General features: G+C 38.6%; 1 protein-coding gene across 3 annotated transcripts in view; it reads right to left on the minus strand.

Annotated features, from left to right (window-relative positions):
- Positions 1-16389, minus strand: part of ADCY1 (adenylate cyclase 1) — a 176905-nt gene extending 160516 nt beyond the window's left edge. For all 3 annotated transcript variants that reach the window (XM_064421662.1, XM_064421680.1, XM_064421686.1), the window contains exon 1: positions 15336-16389. In XM_064421662.1, the coding sequence (XP_064277732.1) occupies positions 15336-16004 (669 nt within the window). In that variant the 5' untranslated portion in view covers positions 16005-16389. The remainder of the gene's footprint in view (positions 1-15335) is intronic.
- Between the last annotated feature and the right edge of the window lie 11383 nt (positions 16390-27772).

Raw genomic sequence — 27772 nt, forward strand, 5'->3', positions numbered from 1 at the left:
ATCCTCTGCAGAAAAAACAGAGTACTGCCTCCAAAATTCCTACTAATAATTCTTTAGAAATGGCAAACAGAAAAATAAAATAATGAGCATTTAAGAGCAATTTGAATTTTTCAGATTTTCCATTGCTTAGTGTATGTTTCTTATCATTATCATAATTAAACTACAATATGCTCTGGCATAATGCCATTCATCTTTATCACACTCTATCTTGTACAGAATTATAATAGATAGCCATTAAAATGTACAAATTATGGATGTTTTGTTCTAAAACCAGCATAAAAATTTATTCAAAAACATATTTGTAATTTCCAAAGGAGAAAAAAATGCAATTAAGCAAATTCCATTGTTTTTGGAGAATATATATATGAATAGCTCTTCTTACTTGTGTACAATTATGTCATTGCTTTGGGTAAACAAATTAAACCTTTCATTTACATCTTATGCAGTCAATAACAAAGTCACTGAAGCAAACGCATTGAAAAAAAAAATTAAGTGCCTCATAAACATGCTCCATTTAACTGTAACATGAAACTCCTTACTCTTTTATGAACATCCTGCCCCAAGTCATGCAGACCAGAGGAAAAGCTTCATCTCAGAGCAATTGAAAAGAAAACATGACAGTATAGCTTAGGCCAGAGGAAATGGAAATATTTTAAACTATTACTTGAGGCATTATGATGCTTAAGATGAAGTCGTTACTTATTAAATTCTTGTCCCAGTCAACTGCAGCTGAAGTCAGGACACTTCCATTCTAATCTGATTGACCTCTGAATTTTGGAAAATCATCTCACTTCTCTTTCTCTTAGCCTTCTTTCTGTTCTTTGCTATGTCTAGCAGAGCAATACGAATTGCATGTTGCTTGTGTACTTGGACAGCAAATAGTTGAGAAGCTCATCAGAGTTAACACTTGTAGATATTACCATAATATCAATTAAATAATAATAAGATATAGTGAATTTCAGCCTAGAATTTAATATGTAAGGTTTGTCAGCAATCCCGTGTTTGCTTTGTGTTAGTGTTTTCTCAGCTGCGATTAGAAAACAGTCATTGGGAAAGAAGCACCTTAAGCAAGTAGATCTTTCCTGAAACACAACTGCAAAGTAAGACTAGTTTCAGTTTATAGTACTAGTGTATTTTGTAGCACTGCATTACTAATTTTCAGCAAGCACTCTTTCATGCTTCAATGAATTTGCTGCAAGACATCTTTATCTGAACATATTCAACAATATTACTATGAAAGACCTCTTCCTGAAACACTTTGCAAGACAAATTTAAATAGATTGTAAATCTTCAGCTCCTGGTGTGACTGGATGCAACAGTACTGGAACGCATAGATTATTACAGGGTATCATCTTGCTATCAAAATTAAGGCCTTCTTTGAGGGTCTGCTTTGTAACTCAGGTATTGAGAAAGAAATATAGCCAAAGCAATAGTGTAAGATAGAATCTGACTATTTTGTATGGGGACAAGTTAGTTTCTGTCCATTCTGAAAGAAACAACATAATCACATAACATTTCCAAGCTCACGTGCAAAGCCTATTGGTTTCCCATATCAAAATTCCATATAGTATCTTTGGTAGTCAATACCAGACATATTGCCTGCTCCAGAACTAACACATTCCATTACTCATTCACTGAGGCCAACATGCTAGTTATAAATGATCCACTTCTTTATGGACACTGATGAAATTTTTGAAGTTTTGAGGTATTTAAGAATACCTAGTAGGAATCCAAATTGTTTAAACAACTTTATTTGCTTCTAACCATTTTAAAATGTAACTTTTTTTTTTTCAGTATAATTTATCAAATTGGTTCCTCTATGTCCTGGGGTGACACTATATATACATGGTTTCAGAGGGGATCCTTGAATTGCTTTTCAAGTGTTTTTGAAATGAGAAAATAGGACTTTTGGTCCTTAACAGTAATTTATGTTTTCAAATTGCTTAATTAGGTTTGGAACCTAAGCTTAGATCTGTTCCAGGATCCATAAAGAAAGTAATTTTTTTAACACCTATACTAAATCAACCAACATTTAGCTATAACACCAGTTTAAATACTTTCCAAAAATCTGTATCTAAATTAAGGTACATATGATTAGGAATAAAGTGAAAAGTTAGGCTGCATTTACAGAAGATGTAATCAGGCTAACACTATTCCTGCTTAAGTTCATGCATCAGTAAATACAACATGGCTGTCGTTACATGAGGACCTAAACTGACAGAACAGTAAAAAAAACATTTCTGGACTTTTTTTTTTTTTTTTTCACTGATTGCTCATTCCTATTCCCAGTCTTTTCACACACCGGAACAGTGTGTGATGCAGGTGTGATGACAACTTTGGAAAGCATCCATCTGAAAGCCTATCCTACTGGCTAGTTTTAATTCACATTAGCAGCTTCCCACTCCACTGAGTGCAGGGATTCAACTGCGTGCTGAAAACTGGTGAATAAGGGGGTGTACCCACATGCATGAGACTACTTTTTCTTGTGGTAATGATGATTTAAAATATTGATTCATAGTAAAATTAGGCTGTTAAAAGCTAGTTTCTGGAAACCCATAAAGAAACAGCTGGCCTTTTAACTATTGTTTAACCCAAATTGTTCATCTATGAGACTTCCTTCCTACTACACCCTAAATATCTGATATTCCTGGAGACTGGGCAAAGTCTAGACATTGTCTTTCACCATTAGAGATTTCTGATTCCTATTCAGAGGACATTACTTGACACCACATGTCATCACACCTACTAATGGTTTCCAAGTTTACTATTCAGGACATAAGCAGTAGATGTGATGACATCACCAGTTACCACCAGGCTTCATGTCCTCTCCTTTTATCTCATCTGTGTATTAGTACTTTAATGCCACTGTATCATCCACACAGAGATGAGGTTACAGCATAGAAGGCTGTGTTGACAAAATACACCTGGCTGTGTTACAGTTTCAAAACTCACAGGACTAAGCTTGACTGACACATTCCCAAAAGCTGGCCTTAGGTGAGGCAGTATAGAGTGCTACCCACCCTGAGGAAAGGTACAGGCACAAATGACCTGTAATAGGAGTGACTCCACAGTGCAGACAGTGATTGCACCAAGGTCTGTCACCATGTCTCTCCTCTTCTGAATGTAAAGAACTGTGCTGCAGTTTTCTTGAGTCAGAGGAGAAAATGTGTTACCTGAAACTCCTGTTCTGTTTGCAGACACTATAAAACTGTCACGGTTTGTACATGGAGCACCCAACACCGCAACAGTGTGCTTCAGCTGCTGAAAGCATCAACAGGCTGGTGCAAAATGCAGTTTGTTTCTTGTCTTTAGCATTATGTTTTACTGACACTGACATTTCAATGTGTCGAAGGACTAAATTAATCCTCAAAATGGATAGTGGAACCAAGACTGCTGTTTACTAATTGTTAAATGGATACCTATTAGCCACTTACATGCCAGTAATTTTGTCTTCATAAGAATTTTCTCCATCCTTTGTGTACCAGACTAGAAATTCATTCATTTATTGAGGGCAGGAGTGGCATAAGAAATGAAGCATCCTATCTGCTGGACAAAGACTGAGAAAGCTAACTAGATCCTGTTTTTCTATGGTACTCCTTTCCCACATGAAATTCTCCAAAGTTTAACCCAGAAACTGCTCAGACTGATAATATCAATCAGCATCTACAATTGTTAATATTGCAATAGCTATGTGATATAGTATTATCTCCAGGCCACCAGTAGACCTCAGACATACACTAATCCTAAGAACATTTTCAACTGGAGATATTGTAACCAACTCTGAAAACAACTGAGATATTTTCAGATGTTACAGAGCAAAATATTTCTATTGAGGATTAGTAATCCAACCCCTAATGGCTTTCCCTTCTTCTCCTTCTTCTTCTTCTTCCATACAGCCTGCCTTGTGCCAGCTTTTGAACTACTATACCCTCTTGTTTCCAGATAGCTTAAGCATTCCTTGAAGAAAAAAACCCACAGCCTCTAAATACTCTGCATTTATTGCCATGTTACACAGAATTATCTCTACTGTACCCAGCATCTCCTTACATGTTGCACTGCTGGCATTTGCTGAGAAGTCAAAGCCTGTGGGTTTCCTTGGGACTGATTTAGGGTCAATGTGGCTTTACTACTGCAAGAATAATGATATTTACCCAACACGTTAAGAATCAAATATGGCAGCAGACTCAGTAACGCTGTGGAAGGATTGCCTCACTTTCTGGTTTTGTACATGTTAATTGTAGGTGCAGAGGCCCTGTGAACTTCCATTACAATTCCACAGAAGATATACCTATTATCGCATAAGCAATCTTAGCAAAACAACATTCATGTTTGCCCACAGACCAAGGAAACAACTTTTAAGTTTGCCAGGTTTGCTGAGTTACCAACAGTGATGGCATATAATAACCACATTCTCATATAACTCATATAATGGGTTATTCTCAAATAACTTATATTCTCATATCAGAAACTGGACTAGTGGCATCACTCTTTCTTACACATTTTGATAGATCATCAAAATATCTTTAGATACTAAAGAAACTTGAACTTTACAATCTAAATCTGAAATATGGCTCTAAAGAAGAAAAGACTTTTCCCTCATACACCTCCACTCTTGAAGCCCTTAGTTGCAATAAGGAAGAAAAACTCTCTTTTCCAAGGTTTGTACTAGAGACATCTCCTTTTAGGATTGTGCACAGTAAGATCACTATAACTTAGTAGTATATCAGCATTAGAAATGCAATTTTTTTTAATTACAACTTCAGAAAAAGGTTTTCAGCTGTACAAAGTAGCTGTAAATATTTCATTTTTCAGGTTTTTTTTTCTATGAGTGGAATGGCAGCAAGTATCACATACAAGGGAAAAGGAGCTGAGATAGCTGATATATCCCTGTGAAGAGAATTTCTTTGAGAATGTTGGGTAATGGTTTATTTATATGTTAAATCCTTACATTTAAAGGGGACCAGAAAGTCTTAGTAAACTTTAAAGACATCTTCAAGGACATGTAAGACATTTTGTAGGAAGGACAATTTCTCCCTACTTTAGGTATTACATCTTCATCCCAAGAGAATGAAGAATCTTTATGATCAGTAGCTAAGTTCAGTTTTTTAGTATACAATTGTGCTCAAGAAATGGGACTTCTGCAAATGATGGCAAAGAGATTTGGAACAAAGGTGCATGACTGCAGACTCAGTAATAGACAGGAGAGACTAGGTGTTAGGGCTGAATATTCTGTACCCTTAGGGGAATTAGGAAAGATCATCCTCCTTCCTGCATTAATCTGCCTCCCAGAAGAATGTTCTCTGTTTCACATCAGGTTGATGCTTCTTTGTGGGGGAAATTCAGTAGAGACTACTGCACCAAGAACTGCAGTAATCAGCAAAAACCTGACAGGGACTGGTTGCAAAAAAGCATCAGCAGGACAAGAAAAAAAGCAAGCAAGCAAAAAAAAATTTAAATTATTACATCCTCTGATGATACACTAGAACAGCTACAAAAACAGCTACAAATATCAGTTAAGGATAGAGGATAATTAATATCTTTACAAGTGGGCATTGCCCTTTTCAGTACTTCTGTTCAATACAAACTGTTAATTTTTTCAGAACATTCTTCTAAGACTCAAGAGTAAGAAAAGTACATTTTTCATTGTCAATGGGCAAGCTAAGAAAATCCAGAAAATTATGCCCACTCTTTCCTCTTAAACATCACTATCCTTTTCAGTGATGGATACTCCAGAAACTATTATAAGAAGAATATGCAGTCTCAGGTAGAAAATCACACTGCTCTACCACCAAAGCCATTTCAGCCATTGTGTTAACATTAATCAGTATTGTGAAGTGCAGTTTGGAATAGGAAACCCTCTTCAGGCTTTGGTCTCTTCAAAGGCAAAAACCAGACTAATGTTTGTAATAGTCCAAGCAAGAAGAAATGGACTATTGATAAAGCAGTTTATTTTGACTAACAGATGAGGCAAATTAACTCAGTTGCAATCTCCTCAATCTACTGCTGCCTAAAATAGGGAGAGCTGCATGGAGAAGACCAAATAAGCTGCTGTAATCTTTCCATCTGGGGGAACTCAAGCAGCTATCATTCACCACTGTCATTTACATAACTGGTAGAGTAAAGAGTTCTACCATGCTGAACATATTTCTCTGTTTTGAAAAGCATCATTATTCCTTATATTTCAAAGCATATAGGAATGACAGGAATGACAGAGCATTCACCATAGCTAATCCAACTATGAACTGAAAATAGGGTTCAACTCCCAGAGCCCCTGCAGTAACAGCTGATTTACACTAAACCAGCATGGATCAGCAGAGAGATCAGCGCAACAGCTTGCAGGGTGCAGTACCGGGAATCACACAGGACATTAATGATGGGTAATCCTCACTTTCCAGAGCATAGCACCAGAGCATAGCTCTGAGATCCATAATAGCAGGTGAGAGTAGCACTCAAATCTTTGACAGCCGTAACAGCAATGACCAGGAGTCTGCAGACCAGATTCCAGAGACATCTGTAACAGTGGAAATTTGATCCTGGTAGAGCTTCTGTCTCTGGTGTGCTTGTTTGGTCAGAACTTTACACTGCCATTACTACTTCCCTGTCATTTCACAAACAAGCAGATATTGACGTTCTATATAGTTCCCATTAAATAATGTACCTGTTTAGTTAAAACACTCTGGGAAGAAATTATTACCATCAAGCAGAATTTTTGACACATCAGGTGAATCTCCCTGAAATCCAGTGAGATGCTTTTTGGCATTTACAAGTGAAATGAGGTTCAGTCCAACATCCTCCACCTTTGAATGAACAGTGATCAATTTACCTCAAAATTCATCTTGCTACATTGTATAAGAGAAAGAAAGAAAGAAAGAAAGAAAGAAAGAAAGAAAGAAAGAAAGAAAGAAAGAAAGAAAGAAAGAAAGAAAGAAAGAAAGAAAGAAAGAGGAAAAAAAAAAGAAAAAGTCTTTAGAAGGCATAGGCCTGTTTTCTACTTCTTGTGAACAAATTTCCTAAGTCCTGCTTGAGTAAAATATTCTTTTTCAGCCTGACGATACTCAAATTAAGGATATATTCTATGTATATCTCTTTTAAAAACTGTGTTTATTAGTGCTATTTGATTTTCTAATTTTGTGTGGGTGGATAATTACTGTCATTGTCTAAGAGGTAATCATAAGCAGATTTATGGCAATTCAAAAATATTTCTACATTGTAGTATTTGAATGAGTAACTTATGAAAAAAACACACAACAGCCAGGGTAAGCACTCCTTAATTTCATGTGCTAACCACATTAACCACATGTGCTAATTATGTTTACTTCTATGAAGTTTTACTAGAGTATGCATAAACATTTGAACTCAATTATTAACATCTTGCTCCAAAACAAATATATGAAAGGTGATGTTAAAAGTAAAATATTTCTCTATAACACATTTCATACTAGCCACACATTTCTTGCAACACACATCTCCGGATAAAAAAAGGATTTCTGTAGTTCCTGAACCACAGCTAAAGAAGTAACCATCTTTCTTGTGGATTTTTTGCACTTTATTGCTCACCTTAGACCCACACACTAGATCCATATTTCTGGGATTTTTTAACTATTTCAAATACTGATGGAGAAAACAGATTTTCTGTAGATATAAAGTGCTTGGTGATTTTATTTCAGAAATCAGCTCGTGGTAAATTCATGCAGAGTATAAACAGCTGGACAAAGCAGTGACTATGTTGCTTCCTCATATTTCTTTAGGTATGTATCTTAAAAATTTGAAACAAAGCAAATTTATTCTATGAAAAGTTTCTCCAGAGGAAGAAAGTGAGAAAGAAAATCACATATTTTGGAAATTAAAAAAAAAAAATATTCCATTCTACTCATTGATAGTCCCTCATACCCATCCATCATAGTCTGCCAAAGACAAAGCTCAGCTCATTCAGAAACTTGAATCAGTCTCTTCTGCTTACACTCTTTCCTCATCTTCCCAAGAGCAAGGGTCTTACAGGAGTTAATACTGCCTGAGTTCTTCCTGTCATAAAACACAAACATTTCAAGTCCTAGATGAAATTTTCTTATAACATTATGAATTAATCAGAATATGAAGTCTACATGAAGCATGCCTGTTCCACATTCATAATAGACTTTCTAACAATTATTCTCTTGACACCACTGAGAGCTTACAAGGAACAAGAAACAATGCTTTTCTGGCTCATCTCTGATGTTCCATACTCGCCACCTGCATTTAGTTATGTTTGTACCACTTTATGGTAACGCAGAAAAGAGATGTAAAGCCAGGAATATATGGCATTTTGCATCTAAGAAAGTTAATGACAATAAGTAACCATGATAGACAGAAAACATTATTTTATGCTAGCTAATGTTTTCTGGAATGGTAAGAGAAGGAATGCACTGCATCTAAACTGACAGAATGATATAAGATGCTAGAAAGAACATTTCTGTTCTAGTTCATAAGGCCCATGTACAGACAAGCACACATTCAGGGCTGTGCTTAAAGGAGATGAAAAGAAATTGAAATCTGCACTACCTAGTTGTTATATTATACTGGTTCTGTCTAGCAAAGGATTATACTATGCTAATGACTGGGGAAAACAAAATGGGAAAAATGCTTAGAAGCCTGAATGGCAGAACATATCAAGATGAACTACTCCCTACAATTAACATTTTCTCACATGAGTTTAGCTCTGAATATATCCAAAATTACATGTTCGGGAAAAAAGAAATTAAGGAAGAAAGGAGGAGAAATCCTTGATAACTTATCCCATAGAACCACCAAAAATCTTTAACCCCAAATTGGCAGCCCCTGAGCTCAGAACTCCACAAACACTGAACACTTTGTGAAAACTACTTTTGCACACAGTAAGCATGTAAATTAAATACAATCCACAATTACTAATATTGCATGCAACAATTTGCTATAAACTAGGGTCTAGGCAACAGCATTTTATCATTTTGTAATGAAAACACCCTTGGGCTCATTTTAATAACATTAAAATGATAGAGGTAGCAATAGATGTGGAGACAGTCTAAACCACACATGTTAAAAAGGAATGCAACCACATAGACCTATAATACTGTATTGCCATTGCTCTTACTGTACCGTCACTGCTACATAAAAAGCTGTAAGTTATACACTAACTTTGCAAGGCCTTCAGAATGAGACATGTCAGACTTTTTCTGGGCTAAAAGTTTAGCTTCTTAGGCTGAATTTGTTTTTAACTTCTGTGCACATTGTTTTACGTGGTTTAAACATTTTTCCCTAATTGACCAGATGTTACCATGATGTTTTATGAAAAATCCTTTGTCAGGATTTTTCTCCTGAGAAGCTGAGAAGCCTCAGAGGAAATGTAAACAATAACTATCTGATGGCTGTGTAATGTGGTCTGGAGGTTGTTTACCAACAGGTGCTTCTTTGATTGATCCATATAGATTGTTTCTACTTCATGATCAATGATGGTCTAGCTGTGTTGGAGTTTCTGAGCAGTCACAGGTTTTTGTTATTCATTCCATTCCTTCCTTAATATCAAATCAGCTTTCTGAAACATGGAGTCAAAATTCTCATCTCTTCCCTCGTCCTGGGACCCTCAAAAACAACCACAATCAGACCTCTCTAGCTCATTTATGTTACTTTTGCTTATCTTTGTATGTTAGCACAACAGTTTTATGACTAAAACATAACTCTGTACTATCCAGAAATGTAGGCCTATGGAAATACCGTACAGACCTTAAAAAGGGGAGACACAGGAGGTGTTGTAGAGTACAAGCATGAGATTACAAAAGGCGCAGTATAGACTTAGTATTGAAGATAATGCCTATAGCTATAAAAAAGACTCCTTCATGGTCAAAGAAATGTGAACATGGAAATAACCAGATCTTCAGATTAGCTGAAACAAAGGGAACAAAGAACAAGTATTTAACACACATAAAAGAAAACTATTTTAAAAATTTGAATGAGGCATGGAGCTGTAGAACAACAAAGGAAGAGAAAATATATCAACATTAGCATGAACATCCCCTTCCTTCCTCTGAAAGACTCCAATGTTGCCAATGTAGGCAACACTTCCAGCAGAATGAAAGACACCACCCTTAGAACTTGGGAGAAGCAGGAGAAGGGAGAGCCTAACATCAAAGAAGGTGGGTAGTAACTGAGTGTATAACAGCATTAGCTTGTTTTTTAGTTATTATTTTTGAATGCTTTTTTGCATAGAAGCCCTCTTTTTCTTCAGTAATGATGGGATCTTGCCTATTAGTAACAACTAAACTTCTCAGATAAACTGTTATTGACTATGTCTCCAAGTCACATGATTCTCAACAGTTTCTCAAAGGCTTCTTGTTTCTCAAACATGCAAAACCATCAGCATGCTGTTAATTTTTGGAAACCCACAATGCAATTTGCAGACTCAGGAAGCTAAGAGCATACTAATCTCTATGTGGAAAAAGATCCTGAACTCTACATTCCATAGAAAATCCTACACTTCAGCATGTAGATAAAATGACTGTGGTCAAGACCTGGCAAAGCCTATGCCACAAATTAAGATACCACTTAGATTAGAAAGGAATAAAAACCCCGAAACCCCCCAAACTTTTAACAATCTTTCAATATGGACTAATGATGAAATGAAAATTAGAGTTACACACAGATACTGAGAAACTCTAAAAACAGTGTTCCCCATCTTTGGAAAGAGAGGGAAATAGTGAATTCAGACAGATTATTAGTGGATAGATATGTCTGCATATTAGAGAATATTACAGAGAATAGAATTCTAGATATATTCTTGACATTAGTACTTGAAAAGCATTACAAAGAATGAACTAGTGGAGTCCCTCACCAGTATTTTACACACATGAAGGAGAAAAACAGAATTTTGCACTGAATAATGACAATGGAGCTGAGCTTTGATTTACAAGCCCTTTTATTAGGCTACTAGACTCTGCTTTCTATGTGAGAGACAAAGGTGTGGGGATTAACAGTTCTGTCAGTGACGTGTTCATTAATTTTCTTTTAAACACTAGCACAAATAAAATTAACTTTGGCATAACAATTCCTTGTGATATTCTATAATACTATCACACTAACCGGCAAAAAGTTAAAATTATAAAATAAACTTTTAAGTAGTAAATCAACTATTTAAAATAAATTACACCAATTTTCCCCATTGTCATTTACACAGTCTATCTAATCCCAACTAAGATTTTTGGTACTTGCTGAATCAACAAAAGTGCTATCATACATATAAATAAGTATATGCATAAAATCAGTTTTAAATGCAGGCAAAAAAATAAAAACTAAAAAAAATAAAAATGTTTTAAAAATTAAAAAAAAAAAAAACCACAAACCCAAATAAACTAACTGAAACATCCATTTGTTTCACCATACTTCTGAAAAAAATGTTGTGCTAGTTTATAAGAGCACTATTCTTTCCTCTGCTCTTTCTTACTCATGCTGTAATTCTGATTTTTCTTCTGAAAGATTTGCTCTTTCACAAAGACTTTTGTGATGTGTTAAGATACTTTGACGGTGTATGATTTGGTTTTTAATTTTCTGGAAGTAAGAATATATATATTTTTTTAAAGGGAACTAAAATATTTACAGGGCCAAAAAAAGTTATTTAATGGTAAGACATGAAATGGTGCATATGCCACCACTGAGTAATTTCTATGAGCAGCCTTTGCCTTCCTTATGCCATCTGGTCCTCATGTCTCTAGCACCCACTCACTGCATTACAATAAAAATTATGTTAAGATCCTTTGGGCAGGATTCTGTATTTCTGTAAGGGCTCTGTATCACCTACCATATATCTGGAATCTGTAGAGGGGTAAAAAAAGAAGAAAGAAAAAAGGAGAAAAAAGTCCAAGTTTTTAAAACTTCATTTGTAGGTTCAGCCATCTGTGGATACATTGTCACCTTATATGGCAGGAGCATTTGTTCCATGATTCCAAAGGAAAGAGTCCAACTAACAGGATCAACATGCTATTGGTTATATACGCACTTATGTCCTTATCACAGTGTCAGATAAGACATGCAATATCAGTTGTGAAGTCAGCATGTCTCTGACATGATCCCAAATGGGATCAAGGTTGCTCCCAAGTACTTTGCATATTTTTTAGATTGCACTTATTTATATATATAGTCTATAGCTATATTTCTATTTAGAAATGAGCAGGACGTATTAGTAGATTGGAACCTTTCATTTAATGAACAAAACACTTACTGAGTGGAAGGATGAAGCTCAAGATCTGTCGCATTACTCCCTGACTCTCATTACACCCCTGTACTTGCTTTCCTGCTCTCCTTTTGCCTTTATACATACCTATGCCCCACCTCTGACATGGCATGGCATGGCATGGCATGATCTCCACAGACAGCACTGTGCTGCCAGAAAATGCAAGTGATATTGCAAATTAAAAATGCAAATTAAATGTGCTTTACTCAATAGAAGTCATGACAAACTTCTGCCAAAATGACTATTGGTTTCAGTATGTAGATAATTTGTACATTTAAAAGAATGCAAGTCTTAAGCATGCCATGGGGCACAGTCAGGTTCTGATCTGTCGCTATTGAAGTTAGTGAGACTTTTGGCATTCAAAGATTTGCAAATGGAGATTCCTCAGACTTCATGAAATAGAAGATGTACATCTAAAAGCTCACTTTGGAAAAAATCCCTTAAACTTAGGTATGCCTGTTTTTTAATGGGGTCAAGTTGAAACAATATGAACTCCTTGGTCGTGCTGACCAATTTCCAGTTTAACATCAATGGAAGTTACTAGATCTGCAATCTCCTAAAGCTCAGGCTAAACAAAAATAAAATTTATTCCCAAGGTGGTTCCCTGCCCAAATCACAAAAAAAATCAAAGAGATCTTTAACAATACCAATCTCAGTGATTGGTGTCAGTGTTTCTGCATTTTTATATACTTTGGATATCTGTTTAAAAATTTAAATTCATCTACTTGCTTGGGGCTAGGGAGCAAGGGGTTGGGAGAAAGAACAGAGCCTTTCATGCTATTGCAGCTCTGCATAGAGCAGTCCCGCTTCTTTGACATGTCAGCTGCATGTCTACAAGCACGGGGGCCATCATGATAATATCTGGTGTCTGGGAAGCAAAGGAAAGTCCACTCTACACCTTACAAAAAAAGGTTCAGCTACTCTCAGGCCAATCAAATAAAATTCAGATGATGCAGCCTTTATCTTTAAACTTCCAACCATTGCAAAGTTGCTCTTTGGAAGAGCAAAAAACTTCTCCATCCCTTCCATAGATGGAGATGGTCTTCAAATCAGAGGACTGATTCCTTGCCAATATGCCACAAATCAGTGTGTATTTTTGTATGTCACAAGTTCACATTGCCTGACTCTGATCTGGTTTCTGATTTCTGATTCCTGTTATCAGTAAAGCATACTGCTTTGGGGACTACATAAAAACCACTGAAATTACTCTGGTTGGGGGAGATGGTGATGAAGAAGAAACACAGATATGTTACATCAGATATTAGTCAACTATTTCTGTGCATTTTCAAGCCAGTTTCTTGCCTGATGAATAACTGAGTTAAACTAGTGTGAAGGGATAGAGCCAGAAGATTTTTGCTCTTCAAATGTTTTACATTCACAATCTTGGTTAGATAATTTAGTGAGCAGACGTTATTGTCATCTTTATGTTACTCATCTAGAAGAGCAGATGCCACACTGAGCTGCAGCTTGGCATCAAGGAAAGTCTGCCTGCATGTCAGGGTAGCCAGGATAGCCTGGACTCCCATAAGGACTAACTGGTACTCCAGTAAAAAGAGCTATCTTCAGCCCTATTCAAAAAGAATATTCTAGTGTTTTTAACATCCTTCCAGATGCTTTTTAGGAAGGCTCCTCTCAGCACTCCTGCATTTTATCAGCTCTCCCTCTCATGGAAACTCTAAATCGCATATTTAAAAATAGACCATCAGATTATCTGGGTAAATCATAAAGCTCAGCTTATCTCTCTCTTCCCCTTCAAAATATACAATTTATTTTGTCCACCAGTTCAGCTGTGTGAAGCCATCAATAATCCTGTTTGTCTCAGCAACCCCACTCAGTGATTGTCCCTGTGTATCTCTATTCTGTGCATGCATGTCATGCTGGGGTGTGTGTGTCTGTGTGAGCACTGAAGGAGGATCCAGAAATTTACAGTTCTGAGCACAAAGGTGTACAATCCTGCTGCATTTATGCCCATGTCAACTATGTATCTCCTAGCATCACAATGTTTATGGAGAATAATACCAGCATTTTGCAGAAATAATGTACTAAGTACTTCAATTATGCATTAAATTGTTCTTTAACACCAATCTGGATGACAGAAGCCATGCGCTTCTCCTGAGGGCAGGCATAATCAATGCGTACAAAGGACACAAAAATTTTTCAATTCCTCTCTCCCAGTGGTTCACACGCATCAGACAATAGTCTTCAGTGGCAAACCCCGACTGCCACCCCACACGTTTCCTATACGCTCATCTCCTCATCCTCCTCCCCCTGCCAGTGCGGCCCATCAGGCCACGAGAGCTGGAGAAAGCCCTGCAGGGATATAAATAGCTCCTCGGGGGAGGAGGGGAGAGTGCAGCAGCACGTTTCTAAAGATGCTTGCTGCAGAGGGAGGTTTTGCTGGATTAATTCAGGGGGGGAAAGGGAATCGCTAGGAAGTTCATTGCCACAGCAGGTAATGTCTGAGGAAAGAGGGCAGCAGCTGCCCTGGGAAGGGGGAATGCTCCGCTTTCTGGGAGGGCAACGAGGCGGGGTTCCCATTTTGAGTGTCCCACCTATTTCAAATCGTTTCCTCAGAGCCTCCCCGCAGATGGGCTGTACATAGGCACGATCGGCCACGGCTGAGACAGCGAGGATACGAACCAACTCGGTGGAGGTGTTATTACCACACGCAGCTTATTGTCTGTGCCAAGTTTGTACAGAGCCAGGTGATGTTGCTGGTGCGCGCTGTATTGCACTGATATCATGCGGTGCTCTGAACTTGCCCCATGAGCGGGGCACGGTAGCGCTGGCTTCCCTGCCCTGTCCCCGGTTTTCCTTGGAGAGAAAAAGCCAAGAGGTTCCGTCTCCCCAGAGCTGCCCTATCCGCGCCCCTCCCCCCCGCCTCCCGGAAACTTTCGGGAACTACAGACACAGGCGCCTGAGGCACAGGTGCGCGCTCTCCCCTTCCCCGCCGGAGTCAGCCGGGGCACTCCTCGGCCGCCGCCTGCGCTGGCTGCGCGGGGCCGCTTCGCGCCTCTCCGCTCTCCCTCCCCCCGGCGGGCCGGCACCGCTCGGCTCTGCCGTGCTGCAGCGCTCGGCCCGGCCTGGCCCGGCCTCTCACCGTCCTCCAGAGCTTCTGCCGCTTGGCACTGACGGAGGTGGCGGTGACGATGAGGTGGGAGACAGACACCACCAGCCCGAAGACGATGGCCAGCAGCGTCCGGACGGGAAGCAGCGAATAGGAGACGAAGGTTACCAGCATGAGCTGCCACATGCCCTGCTCGGGGGCGCTGGGCGCCTCCATGCCGTAGGCGCCGAGAGAAAAGGGGCAGCAGAGGAAGGAGAAGGTGAAACTGAAGAGCAAGGTGAGCTTGACGATCTGCTGCAGCTGGGTGACCTGCAGGTACTTGACATTGGTGACGATGAAAAGGGAGAGGAAGATGATGCAGTGCACCGGGTGCGAACCTTTGGAGATGGTCAGTCTGGGGCTGGAGAGCAGCTCCACCAGGGCTAGGCTGGCGGTGAGCACGATGAGGACGGCCAGCGCCTTGAGGGTGGACGTCTGCTCCAGCTTCAGGTTGTAGCTCTGGAAGAGAGCCTCCAGCTCCTTGCAGTCAAACTCGTCCTCGCAGGCGATGGCATCCAGCAGCAGCAAGGGAGGGGGGTCCCCTAACCCGGCTCCCGCTCCCGACGCCGCGGCAGCCGGCGGGGAGCAGCAGCAGTGGCAGCATTTCTTCCTCTTGGTTTTGACTTTCCGAAACGGTATTTCCTCCATGTCAGTGCCATTCATAAACCCGGGGAAGAAATGCTCCTCCAGGTGTCCCTCGCTGCCGCTTTGCCGCCTCGCTTTTCATAAAAGAGAGGGGGGCTGCGCGCAAGAGCCACAGCCGCTCGCCCGCCGGTAGCCCCCTCCGCTCCGCGGGCGCGGGTCCCGGGCGCTCCCGCCGGCCGCCGTCCGCAACCCGCGCCGGCAGCCGCCCCCTCCGCTGGCACCCAGGAGCCGGGGGTTGCTGGGACGGCGGGAGGAGAGTCTCAATCGCGTTAATGTGCCAACCTTCCTGCCTGCAGTCTCGCTTTCCCCTCCACCCTCCTCCTCCTCCTACTCCTCCTCCTCCCCTGGTGCTCCAGGGATGCTAATCTCCTAGTGACACCAAAACACCATCCAAAGGTTTGGAATCAAACAGAGGGAGGGGTGGGGGCAAAGAGTGGGTGGAAGCTCAGAAAAGGGGAGACGGGGATAGTCAACAGGCGGCTTTCCCTTCAGATAACGGTGTTTTGGGGAGCGGGAGCTACAGAGGAAAGCAAACGGGCTCCCGTGAGGTGGGTAATATTAAAAAATAAAATAGAGACTAGGAGGAATAAAAACCAATCCGAGCCAGGGATGTGGAGGAAAAGTGCTGCAGAAGGGCCGGAAAGAAAGCAGCAGGCAGGGAATGGGAGGACGATCCCCTTCCCAGGTCCGAGAGCATCTCACCAGAGCTGGGGATTGAGAGGCGCCTGCGCGCCAATCGCTTGGGAAGCCAGACACGTCCCCATCGGGGCTTCGCGACTCAGGAGCGGCGGAGGGGTCCGCCGCCCCTACAAAGCGCCCGGCGTTCCCCCTGCCGGGCGCCCGGGGCTCGCCGGCCCGCCGGTGCGTCCGGCATCGTCCGATGGCTGGCAGCCCCGTGCTGCCCGCCTGCCCTGGCAGCTATGCATATATATATATAAAAATAAATACATAGGTACATATACATAGACAGAGATACACACACATACATACATACATACATACATACATGCTTTTGTGTGTATGTGTGTGTATGTATGTATAAAAATATACAAAATCTACCTATAAAAATGTAGAAGTACATGTAAATCTAAATACATTTGAAAACATGCAAATATATATATGTGTTTATATAGATGAATCCTGCTTCCTTTCAGAAATAAAGTTGTATTTGACTCAATAAATATTCTGCTGTTACTTGTTTTTTCCTAGCTCTGAAGCAGTGGGAGAAAGTGTAGTGAATGAGAAGATTTTCAAGAAAACATACTTCTGTGAGCATTTCTGCCTGTCTGGTAGCACAAATCAGTCAGTGGCTGTGGAGGATTACTCTTATGACAGAAGTTGAATATCACCCCACTCAAAATTTTACCTCGTGCTTCATCAGGAACTTGGATGTATTGTTTTAGAAAAAAAGCTTCTAGCTCTGCCTATAGTGCTGCTATCAGATACCATTACCAAGTTGTCACAAAAGAATACACTGAAATATTGCATCTAATTTTGGGATTATGAGGCTGATTTCAAACTCACCAAAGAGTAGGGAAAGGACACCAGTGTTTCTTTTTGGTTTAGGTCAAGCATTTGTAAGATTCAACTCTAGGAAAATGTCAAAATAGAAGACTAAGGTTATGAACACTTGGCTTTTCAAAGGCAGGGCAGGGATACTTTCCAGAATCAAAGCAAAATCCTAGTATAATACATAGGTTGAAGAACTAATCACTGCTTTTTGTGTCAGTGATGTCAGATTCTGGTCCCAGATTTGGGCTGAAGACTGTTAAGATCAACAGCAGGCAGGTGTTCTTTAAGATTTGTTATGGCTGTGAATTATGTTGGCACTTCACTTCTGGATAGTAAAGTAACATTAAAAAAATGTCAGATACATAATCTAAGGCAATGTATTTTTTATATTAATATTTTCGTATTTTTTGTTAGTCCATGCCCTACAGACTCAATATGCAGTCATTCTTTTGAATCTGGACAGATCTCATCAGGAAAAGAGAATTAATCAACTTGCTGGAGTTTGTGTATTACAGATTCAAAATATTCCACACTTGGGACAATGACTGTTACTTTGTGTTCATGGGAAGCAACACATCGTGATTTCCTAGGCTGTGACTTAGACCCTCAAACACCGCAGAACTGTAAATACAGCTGATATTTAGACTTCTGTAACATCCTTTCAGAAGAAAGTAAAAGGGCTGGATTTGCTGGCCTGAGTACTGGAAACAGGAAGAGATGTTTAGCTGTAATGAAATTAAGCCTGACAAACAAAAAGAGGCTTCCTTTGTTTTGCAGGATCTCTAGTGTGTTTGAAAAGCTTAATAAATTAATCTCCTTATTCACTTTGGTGCGTAAATTCACTTCAGTCACACATATATTAGATAAACACTAAATAAACACAACACTGTTGTGTTTTTACCTGTCCTCAGCTTTTTTATGAGCTCATATATCCTGAGGGATAAACTAATATTTCACATCTCACAAGGTATAAGAGGTGGCACTGAGTTGCCCAGCCCTAGGAGCTGTTCACTGAAAGAGTTGTCATGCAAGCAGTTATCATATCTTTCTTCTGGCTCCCAGTTTGCTGCTGAGGAAATGGAAGGTGAGTAATTCCCTACAGGGCACCCTGTGGTTTAGATTATTTTTGTGCTTCTTACAGCCTCAGGTTGGCTTAGTTAGTGCATACATAAAACAGAGAAAGATGGTGCATATGAAACATATACATCTTCATTCTTGCTAGGTCAAGGGGAAGCAGTGAACTGTTGAAGCTTCATCTTCCTTAGACACTCTAGCAGTATGGAAATGCCACACAGTGATTAATGAAACTCTGCCATCCTTTATACACTGTTTCACATCACAGGGCAAATACTTCACCATACCCTCCATAGTGAGGAGCCCAAATTTTAGCACCTGATGTCACAAAGAGGAAACCTCAAAGCCTTTGTCTGAGAGAGACATATCATTAAAGCAAATAGCCAGCTATAAAACTGCTGAAATGCACTTGACACAGGACCATATTTTCTGACTTATCTGTTGTAGATGACAGTAAATCTAAAATAATCTAAATCTTCCTGGGGTTTTTGAGCTATAAACAACACTTTGTGGACTGTAGTACACTTCTGGCTCATTTTTAAGAAAGATATGAGGTTGGTTTTGACAGTTATTGCTCCCAAAATTCTGGATGTTGGCCAGAACAAAGTCAGTTCTTTCTTTTGTATGTTCTTGCATTTGTAATCAGAGTACTCTGGGTACTCTGATTATGTATGTATGTATGAATGTAGTATTGACAAGAAAGAGTGATTAGAGTCCAGCTTTATCATCTCTAGAACTGCAAAACCTATCTGCTTTTCTTTTTTTTTTCTTTTTTTCTAAGAGGCAAATTGTCTTGATTGTTTGAAGTGAAAAACATTTTTGATGGAGAGTCAAGCAGTATATGGATCTAGATTACACTAAATACAAGTCTCACTGCCTTTTACTGGACCATAGTCTTGAATTAAAGAGCTACTTAGAGTTTCAGGTCCCACTCAGTTCTTTCTCCCCCAATCTATTTTTATTTACTTTGTGTATGTAGATTCCCCACTCAATAATTATTTTTCACTGTAATCTTGTTTTACTTGACTGAACTTAGTACTAGCTTTTTGTATCTCATGTTCTACAACAGTTCAAGCATTCACTGCCTGGTGCATTAGGTGGATATCATCTTTAAAAGCAATACCTTTCATAAAACTGGAGTTCTTAAGATTCAGGAAAATTTTAGAATTAAGCATAATGAAAGTTTTGCATCAATAGAAATTTTTTTTCTTGCGGTAATTTTTGTCTGAGTAAGGATTATCATCTTTTATCCATATTTAGTATTGCTTACATGTAACAGAATGCCATGCTTTATGATTTGAGACAGGGATAGAAATCTCTTTTTCTTCTCACTGTCTCTGACAATAAGGCTAAAGACTCTGTATAAAGCTATTGAGAAATTTCTGCAGATTCATTCTAGCAGGCACAGCTTGTTAATGCCACCACAGAAATCTGTCTAGTGAGAGAAAAGCAGTGATATGGGCAGGACAGAAAATGTCCAACATAAAATAATAGGAATGGCCAAGTTTAAATGTAAAAATTGAACAGTGTTTTCCTCCTCTCATGGATCTCTGAAATAGATTCCCAACTTCTTCTAGATTTTGGAGAAAGATTTGAAAAAGTGAAAGTATGTTTTTTCCAAATCATGCACAGATTTAATCTGAAACAAATCTGGGGACTCCATTCACAGTCTTATTTCAAGAAATGTAGGATAGATTTCTGTGAGGCTACTGAAAAATTGTCTGGACACGTCTAATAAACATTATAATGACTTCTCCTTAATACTCTTTGTGATTTTAACGTTTGACTTATGGTACATGAATTTTGATGGAGAAGAAATGAAAGAGACCATTCTGATACATTACAACTTCCACAGTTAAACAGCTATCTGCATGTTTAAGAGTACTTCTGCTACAGAGCTGAAATAAACTTTGCCCACCTACAGTAAGTGAAAACCTCACAATACCTACAAGTTCAGTCATTAGGAGACATTGGCTCTAGCCTCAGCAGTGTTGTCAAAATTACTTCTTGATTTTATCTTTTTCTTTGTGCTTCTTCATACAAGAACCACTTTTAAGAGAGCAGAGATGAGTCTTTCAAGGGTAAATTTAGGCTGCAATAGTAACCACCCAGTGACAAATCTGTGCCTTAGCTTCTGCTCAGGTCTAACAATAGCAGTTTTGTTCAGTTTCTGTTGGACTGCACAGTGTTTTTTCACTCAGATTATTTTAATCATTATCTGTATAAAAGTGTATCTAATTGTGTGTTACATTGGAGAGAAAAAAATCAGATGAGAAAAAAATTACATTAAGGCCTCGACCTCAAGTCACTTGTCAGACAAGACTGATGCTGAAGCAATTAGGACATTTGACAGAAAAATAATATAGCTAAAGTGGCTAATTTGCCAGGAGAGAAAGGTGATGGGTTTTCTCCAGACCTCTGCTGAGCGGGAGTACTGGCATTAAGAGCATTTTAATACTTTACCTCTCTCTTCTACTTTAAGCTTTCCAGGAGAGCATGAGACTTCTGTGACCTACTGAACTTCTGTATTAATACTAATGAATATCTTCAGTGAGCAAGCAATGTGCTTTCCAGACAGAATGGATGCATAGCAGGTCAGTCAGACCCTTCCAGTTTTTGACCGGTCTTTCATTTTTTTCATTAATACTGTATCAACTCTGATTTATTTTTCACCTAAAGTTAGTGCCATCTAAAGTCTATTATAAAGGCAAAATTTCAGGAAAGAAGGTCAATGCATTTTTATGAGGAATTAATTCAGTGTTTCTGTTATGGTCTCTAGTAAGCAAACCACAGTTCTCAGGATCTCTCCCAAATACCACACCCCATCTGGCCATGCTTCTGTCTCACCTCTTCCTACTTTATCCTCCCTGTTACCTCAGAGAAATATCAGGATTTTTCCTTCATAAGCTTGTGGATGGTAGGAGGGTAGAAATTTTACAGGAAAAGTTTCAAAGCTTCTTTAAAACAATTTGTTGTGTACTTTGCTAAGGGGTATACAACAGTGACATATATTGATTAAAAAACATCAGCAAAACAAGAAATCACAAACCATCTGCAAAACCTACACAACGCTTGTATCACCTGCTTTTGATACTTCATTTTAGATGTGTAAGTTAAAGCATACTCTTTTTCAACAGAGAATGCCATAGTGCAAGGTGCCGCAGTGCAGCTGTGGATGTTCTGGTATACCATCATGGTGCCATGGGGTACCTCCATGCAGAGAGGTACCAGCTCAGTTACTGACACTCATGTCACCAACCCATTACACTTGTATCAGAGCTTGCCAGCTCAGGCTTCATACTGTATTTACATGTTTGTGCATTAACCAGGTCTGGAGACAGCTTGTTCTGGTCTGCCACGGGATCTTTGCACTGCAGTCTGGAGACTAGAAATACCATGTTAGCCTTCAACAGCTGACAACCTTTTCCCTGGTTTCCTTTCAGTAAGGTGGATCTTTCAATACCTTGGTTACCTTTAGAATCACAATCCCATCCCAGGCTAGGAAATCACCCAAGTTGTGTGGGTTTCTTCTAATAAGGCTATTATTTTTTCTTTCCCAGTCAGCTTGGTTAACAGACTTTTTCTGAGCCAACTTCGCAGTCGATATATAAAAACACCCAAACAATAAAATCCAGCCCCCAAGATTACTTAAAGCTGGATCAGTTCTGAGGCAAAATACAAACATTGTTGAGTTCCCACAGACTTCCTTTTGCAAATCCTTTCAGAAAAACCAAGAAAAGAAAACAAAACTGAACCCTTCTTCCTCAACATCTTTGTACTTGTCCCTGCAGCCGACCAATGAAAATGTCCCAAACCAGTTAGCAGATTTGGTGGAAATTTCTGTTATGCAGGTGATCTGATGGACCAAAGCATTCTTAAAAGTCCTTTAGCTGTCAAACAAACTCAGTAAAATTCAGACCAAAGTCAAACAGTCTATTCTCGTTTTAGGAGTTCTGTAAATGTCTATCATCAGGGCACTGGCAGTGGGAATGAATCTGATCCTGTTCCATGAAGTTTTGATATTCACTGCAGCTATATTAGCCCTGGTATTATGACCATGCTTATTTCCCAAGGAAGGTTTCTGTTCCTCTCTATATTAATACTGTTGTTGCCTAAGGTAAGAGCATGACTGTTCAGAGCTTATATTATTCTTGTTTGCCTAATGAAATGTAGTTTAGATGTATTTAAGAATGTGTATAAGGACAGATATTTTGGTTAGTTAATCCCTTTAATCTCTTGAAAGAGAAAGACAAGATGTACGCAAAAATAAAGACAGAAATTATAGCTGTTTATAATACACAGTTCACTTATAGCCATATTTCTGATATATCAAATTTTTTAAAATATATTAAATAGTAATTCATATTCAACAGAGATGTTTTTCTCCTGTTTTACTTATCTCTAGGTTATGTAGCACACATATTCTTGAATCACTTATGCTGAATCATGGTATTATAATTTATGAACTGAAATTTTAGTAAACAAATCTTTTTTTTTTCTTTTTCTTTCTTTTTCTTTTAATGAAGTCTATCAGTTGCTCAAGATTTTTTCATACCATGTATGTTTGCATTATGTCAAGTTTTCACTATGGGTAATATTCAGAATGTGCTCTGCTATGACTTTTCATTGCAGTTCACTCATTAGAAGTTCTGTAATAGCTGCCTCAAGTGCCTCAAGTACCAGACATGGGGCTCTCTTCTGGACTTCTTATTTGGGCAGAACTTCACACCAGTTTCATTTGGGAGTTTTTCTTGAGTAAGTGTTCTGAAAGCCTGCATATTTTCATCCTTTGCAGAGCCTCCTGTAAAAGAGTGAAAAGTACATTGATGATATGAATTTTACAGTAACAGTAGAAATAAATATATTTGTAGTCACTTCCTGTTGGAGAAAATAATTGCTCCTTTATACTAATTTTATTGGTTTTTGATGATAACTATAAAGCTAACAATAGTTTCAAGACATAGCATACTACAAACCACCAGTGTTCTCTGCCAGTTAGTACTTGTACTTCATCACTGAAGGGAATATAGCCCTTTGCTGTTTTTATAAACCAAAGGACACCATCCTCAAATCCAGTGAAATTAAAAACAAACCAGAACCTTAATGACGCTTTTCAAATAGAAAGATAAGCTTGTTACAGAAGGCTAAGTCACAGAAGATACTTATTAGAGATTCACCTCCTCTAACACTCTCTTGCAAAGAACAAAGTACCCCAAAACAGCATGTATCAGACATTAAACTGCTGTTCCAGATGATTTCCACCAAGGGCCAAGATTCCTTCTATTTTATTTTTAATCTACGTAATGGGATTCTTCACGTAAATCCTGCAACTAGCAGCAACTAATTAGGTCAAATTAACAGGACATATGTTACTGGATCTATTTTGAGTTTAACTCCTCAAGATGGAGATACCCTCCTCTTTAAGGTAACGACTACTGGGTGTTAAAAGTGAAAACACAACTTTATGTTGTGGTGTGTTTACTATTCCTTTTGTCAGAGCCTTGCTCAAAATTAAGACAGATTTCTGGTGGACTTCAAAGCTATATTTATTTTCTTATCACCTGTGCTCCCCCTTAATCCTAAACAATTTGCATAAGCCTGCATAATGCTTCTTAGCTTATGCCTCACTGCTACTATATATAGATGAACTGTAACTTCAGCTTAATAAAACATTTTATTTTCTTTTTCCATTTTCTTTGTGACACACGTTAAGAGTTATGTAGCCAAGTCAGGTGCTGATATCATTAACAGTAAATCTCATATATTTCATACAGGCTTCTTTTTGTTTTCTGTGTTATTATTTATTTGCTTAACAATCTGTTTGCTTTCAAGTTTATATTTGCAAATTAGGTTATTTCTTTAAAACCTAAAGGTGAAGTTAAAAATCTCATTGAATATGGAATATTTCTGGTTGGATAGGACTCATAAGGAAATAAAAACAATACCTAGATTTTAGTTAAAAGTAATGATTTTTCTCATAACTTTTGTTTGCAAAAATCTTAAAAAATTACAGTTGTTTAAATATAGATCTGCTTGCCTTAAAAAATTAATTTTATATTTAATGAAGCTTTTTGTAGCACCTTAGCAGTTAATCCCTGAGAAGCTTCCTCTCCTTAGCTCTGAGAGCCCTTTAAAGCAGAAAGAGGAGTTACTCTAAGGAGAGCTTACCAGTGTTTTTAACTATAGACTGAGAAGTACAAGCCTGACTACATTCACTATATATTGGATCTTATCCTGTTGTCTGAAATATATCTCACTTCTCTAAACAAGGTTAAATGCTATTTTTCTTCCCCTAATCCTGTTTATGAATTTAATGGGTAGTCTGGACAGTTTAAGTATTCCAGTTAAGTGGGAGAAAGGTCACTGCAAGACTACTTAAAAGGTATCAGGGATGCTGAAGGGTAAATGCAGTTTTCCAAAGGATTTCCTAAAAGGTTTTCTAAGGATTTTAGGGAAGGCAAGTCAATACTAACATTAAAATAAAAAAATCTTAGGAATTTCCAATTACTATTGCAGTGATAAAACTTGTGTTTATTTTTGCAAGTACATTTTACAGCTTTTTCCCAGCACTGATATACTCTCTTGGCCTTGCACCAAACTCACCAAAGCTGAAAGATGACAAGAAACTTTGACTTCCTTTAGACCCAGGTGCTGCTCCTCAGAGCCCAGTGATGAAGGGCCACAGGATGACCAGCTCTGCTCATTGCACTACCTAAGAAAAAATTCCATGACTTCAGTGGTAACTTATCCTACAAGGCTGAATCCAGATTCAGGTTAAGGAAGTTGACTTGATATTTTCCATCAACTCTATGGAAAAAACTCTACATGGTTTTATGCCTAGTTTGTAAGTTTTGGGCCTTTGCATTCAATGTATATTTGTGACTGACGGACTTCTTCAATGAGATTTGCCCATGCAGTTTGCAAGGTACTTGCAGAGGTCTGTGTGTCCAAAGACAGATTTACCCAAAAAGGAAAACTTGAAGATAAATGCCCTATTGACTAAGTAAAATTCTCACCAGCAGATTTTGGGGTTTTTTTCTGCAAGAGCACCAGGGGAATTTTTCCAAGGACCTGATGGGGAGAAGTGGCAGCAATAATCCAAAAAGTGATGATAGCATTTTCTGAGGATAACTCAAGTACCATCCCTGATGTTACAGAGATTTCATGCACCATCTCACAAACAGTATATGCTCCCCTGCTGGAAAGGAGCTTGGCAGTAATGGACCTGGGAGTCCCATTGGACACCAAATTTTCCATAAACCAGTGATATGAGTTTATGGCAAAGGTGATTAACAGTATCCTGGAGTGTACTGGAAAAACTTCAGCAGTTCAAGGGAGACGGTCCTTTCCCTCTTCTCAGCACTGGTGAGGTCTCGTCACCTGTGTCCAGTTCTGGGCTTTGCAGTACAAGAGACATGGATGTACAGAAGAGAGTCCAATGAAGGACCACATATATGGTTAAGGGACTGGGAGGAAAAGCTGAGAGACCTGTGACTGTTCAGCCTTGAGAAGGGAAGGCTCAAGGGGTATCTTATCAATATCTATAAATACCTGAAGGGAGGTGCAAAGAAGAGGGAGCCAGGCTCTTTCCAGTGGAAACTCTACTGACAGGACCAGAATCAATGGACAGAGAGTGAAACACATCAGGTTTCCTCTGAACATCAGGAAACACTTTCTTTACTGTAAGCGTGACTGACCACTGGCACATATTGCCCAGGGAGATGGTGACATTTCTGTCCTTGGAGATATTCAAAAGCAACATGGACATAGTTCTGGGTAACTGGCTCTAGATGGCCCTGCTTGACAAGCATGTTGGATTATATGACCTCCAGAATTCCCTTCCAATCTCAACCTTCAATTTTGCTGCAATTCTGTGACATATGTGGGGAAGGGACTGTTAATCACTCTGGTGCAGGCCCATTCCAAGGTAGGCTAATAGTATGTGCAAGAAGTATCTCCTAGATTTTCTACACCAAGTTAAAAAGAAAAATTAAATAAGTCAGTCTGTCAAAGAAAAGCAGACTTGACCATGCACGATCTCCCCTAAAAAATATAACTAATTATTGCAAAATATAGAAGTGCAGCTGCATTTTCTACTACACCTGATTCTGTGGGGTTATCTGTATTACAAGCTTCTCATGAGATTAAAGAGCAATTGAAGGACCAATTACTTTCAGGGTGCTAGCCATTCATATTCATAGCTTCAGTGAAGAAAAACCCTCAACTCTGTCAAAACTGGTTTTCTCAGAGCTGGTAGTTCCAAGAAAACAGGGGAAAACCCCTAGTCCCTAGAAAAAGCCAGAAGAAAAGAGGTATGGAAATATTATTTTAGCACTCCAAGTTCACACATCAGTTGAATGGAAGATTTAAAGACTGTAACTTGTGTTTAGGTTAACTTGGTCAAAGTGCTCATGGGATCTGACCTAGAATGTGAAAATTTGTGTTCACAAGCAGAGAAATAATCAAACTGAGCACTATCAAGCTAACCTTTAAAAATTCTGAAATATCTTGCATGGAAATTATTCTGTAGCATAGTTTTCAGAAGTTTTAATGTGTAATGATCTGCTTTTATTGCTCTTTTAAATATATTGTGATGTACGGTGATATATGGCACTTGTAGATTTTCAATATTTCTTCTTCCCTCATATTTATTCATTGCCATGATTAAACAATCAAAACAATTTTTAAAAAAATGAAATGTGAACAATATTAGATATATTCTTTCACCATAAATGAATAACATTTGTTTTGGTTCGGTAGCATCCTTGTTTTTACCTAATATTACTGTGTTCCTATGATTTCATTGAAATGTTTCAGAGACTCCTTTATATTCAATGTTTCTTTTCACCTTTTATAGTATTTCAGTTATACACAGTAGATGAAACGCCCTTATAAAATTTCAGTATTTGAAATGTGTTGCTTTTGAAGAGATTTGGAAAACAGATTTATCATCATGGAGAATTTTTTTATGCATATATTTATAGTAATGAGTACAAGCTATTATGCCGGTCATAATACAAAGCAGATCAGCTGGTATTATTTTCGTAAATATTTAAAAGTTAGTGCACCTACAGTGTAGGCAAGGAGTATTACATTATATTAGAGTCACTAAAAAAAGGGAAAATCTAATTGATTTTCATCTAAATAAACTTATTTAAAATAGAAGTGGACATGACACACTTGGGCTTTATTTTGAGTTA

Source organism: Passer domesticus, chromosome 1 (genome assembly GCF_036417665.1).
Source record: "Passer domesticus isolate bPasDom1 chromosome 1, bPasDom1.hap1, whole genome shotgun sequence".
Lineage (NCBI taxonomy): Eukaryota > Metazoa > Chordata > Aves > Passeriformes > Passeridae > Passer > Passer domesticus.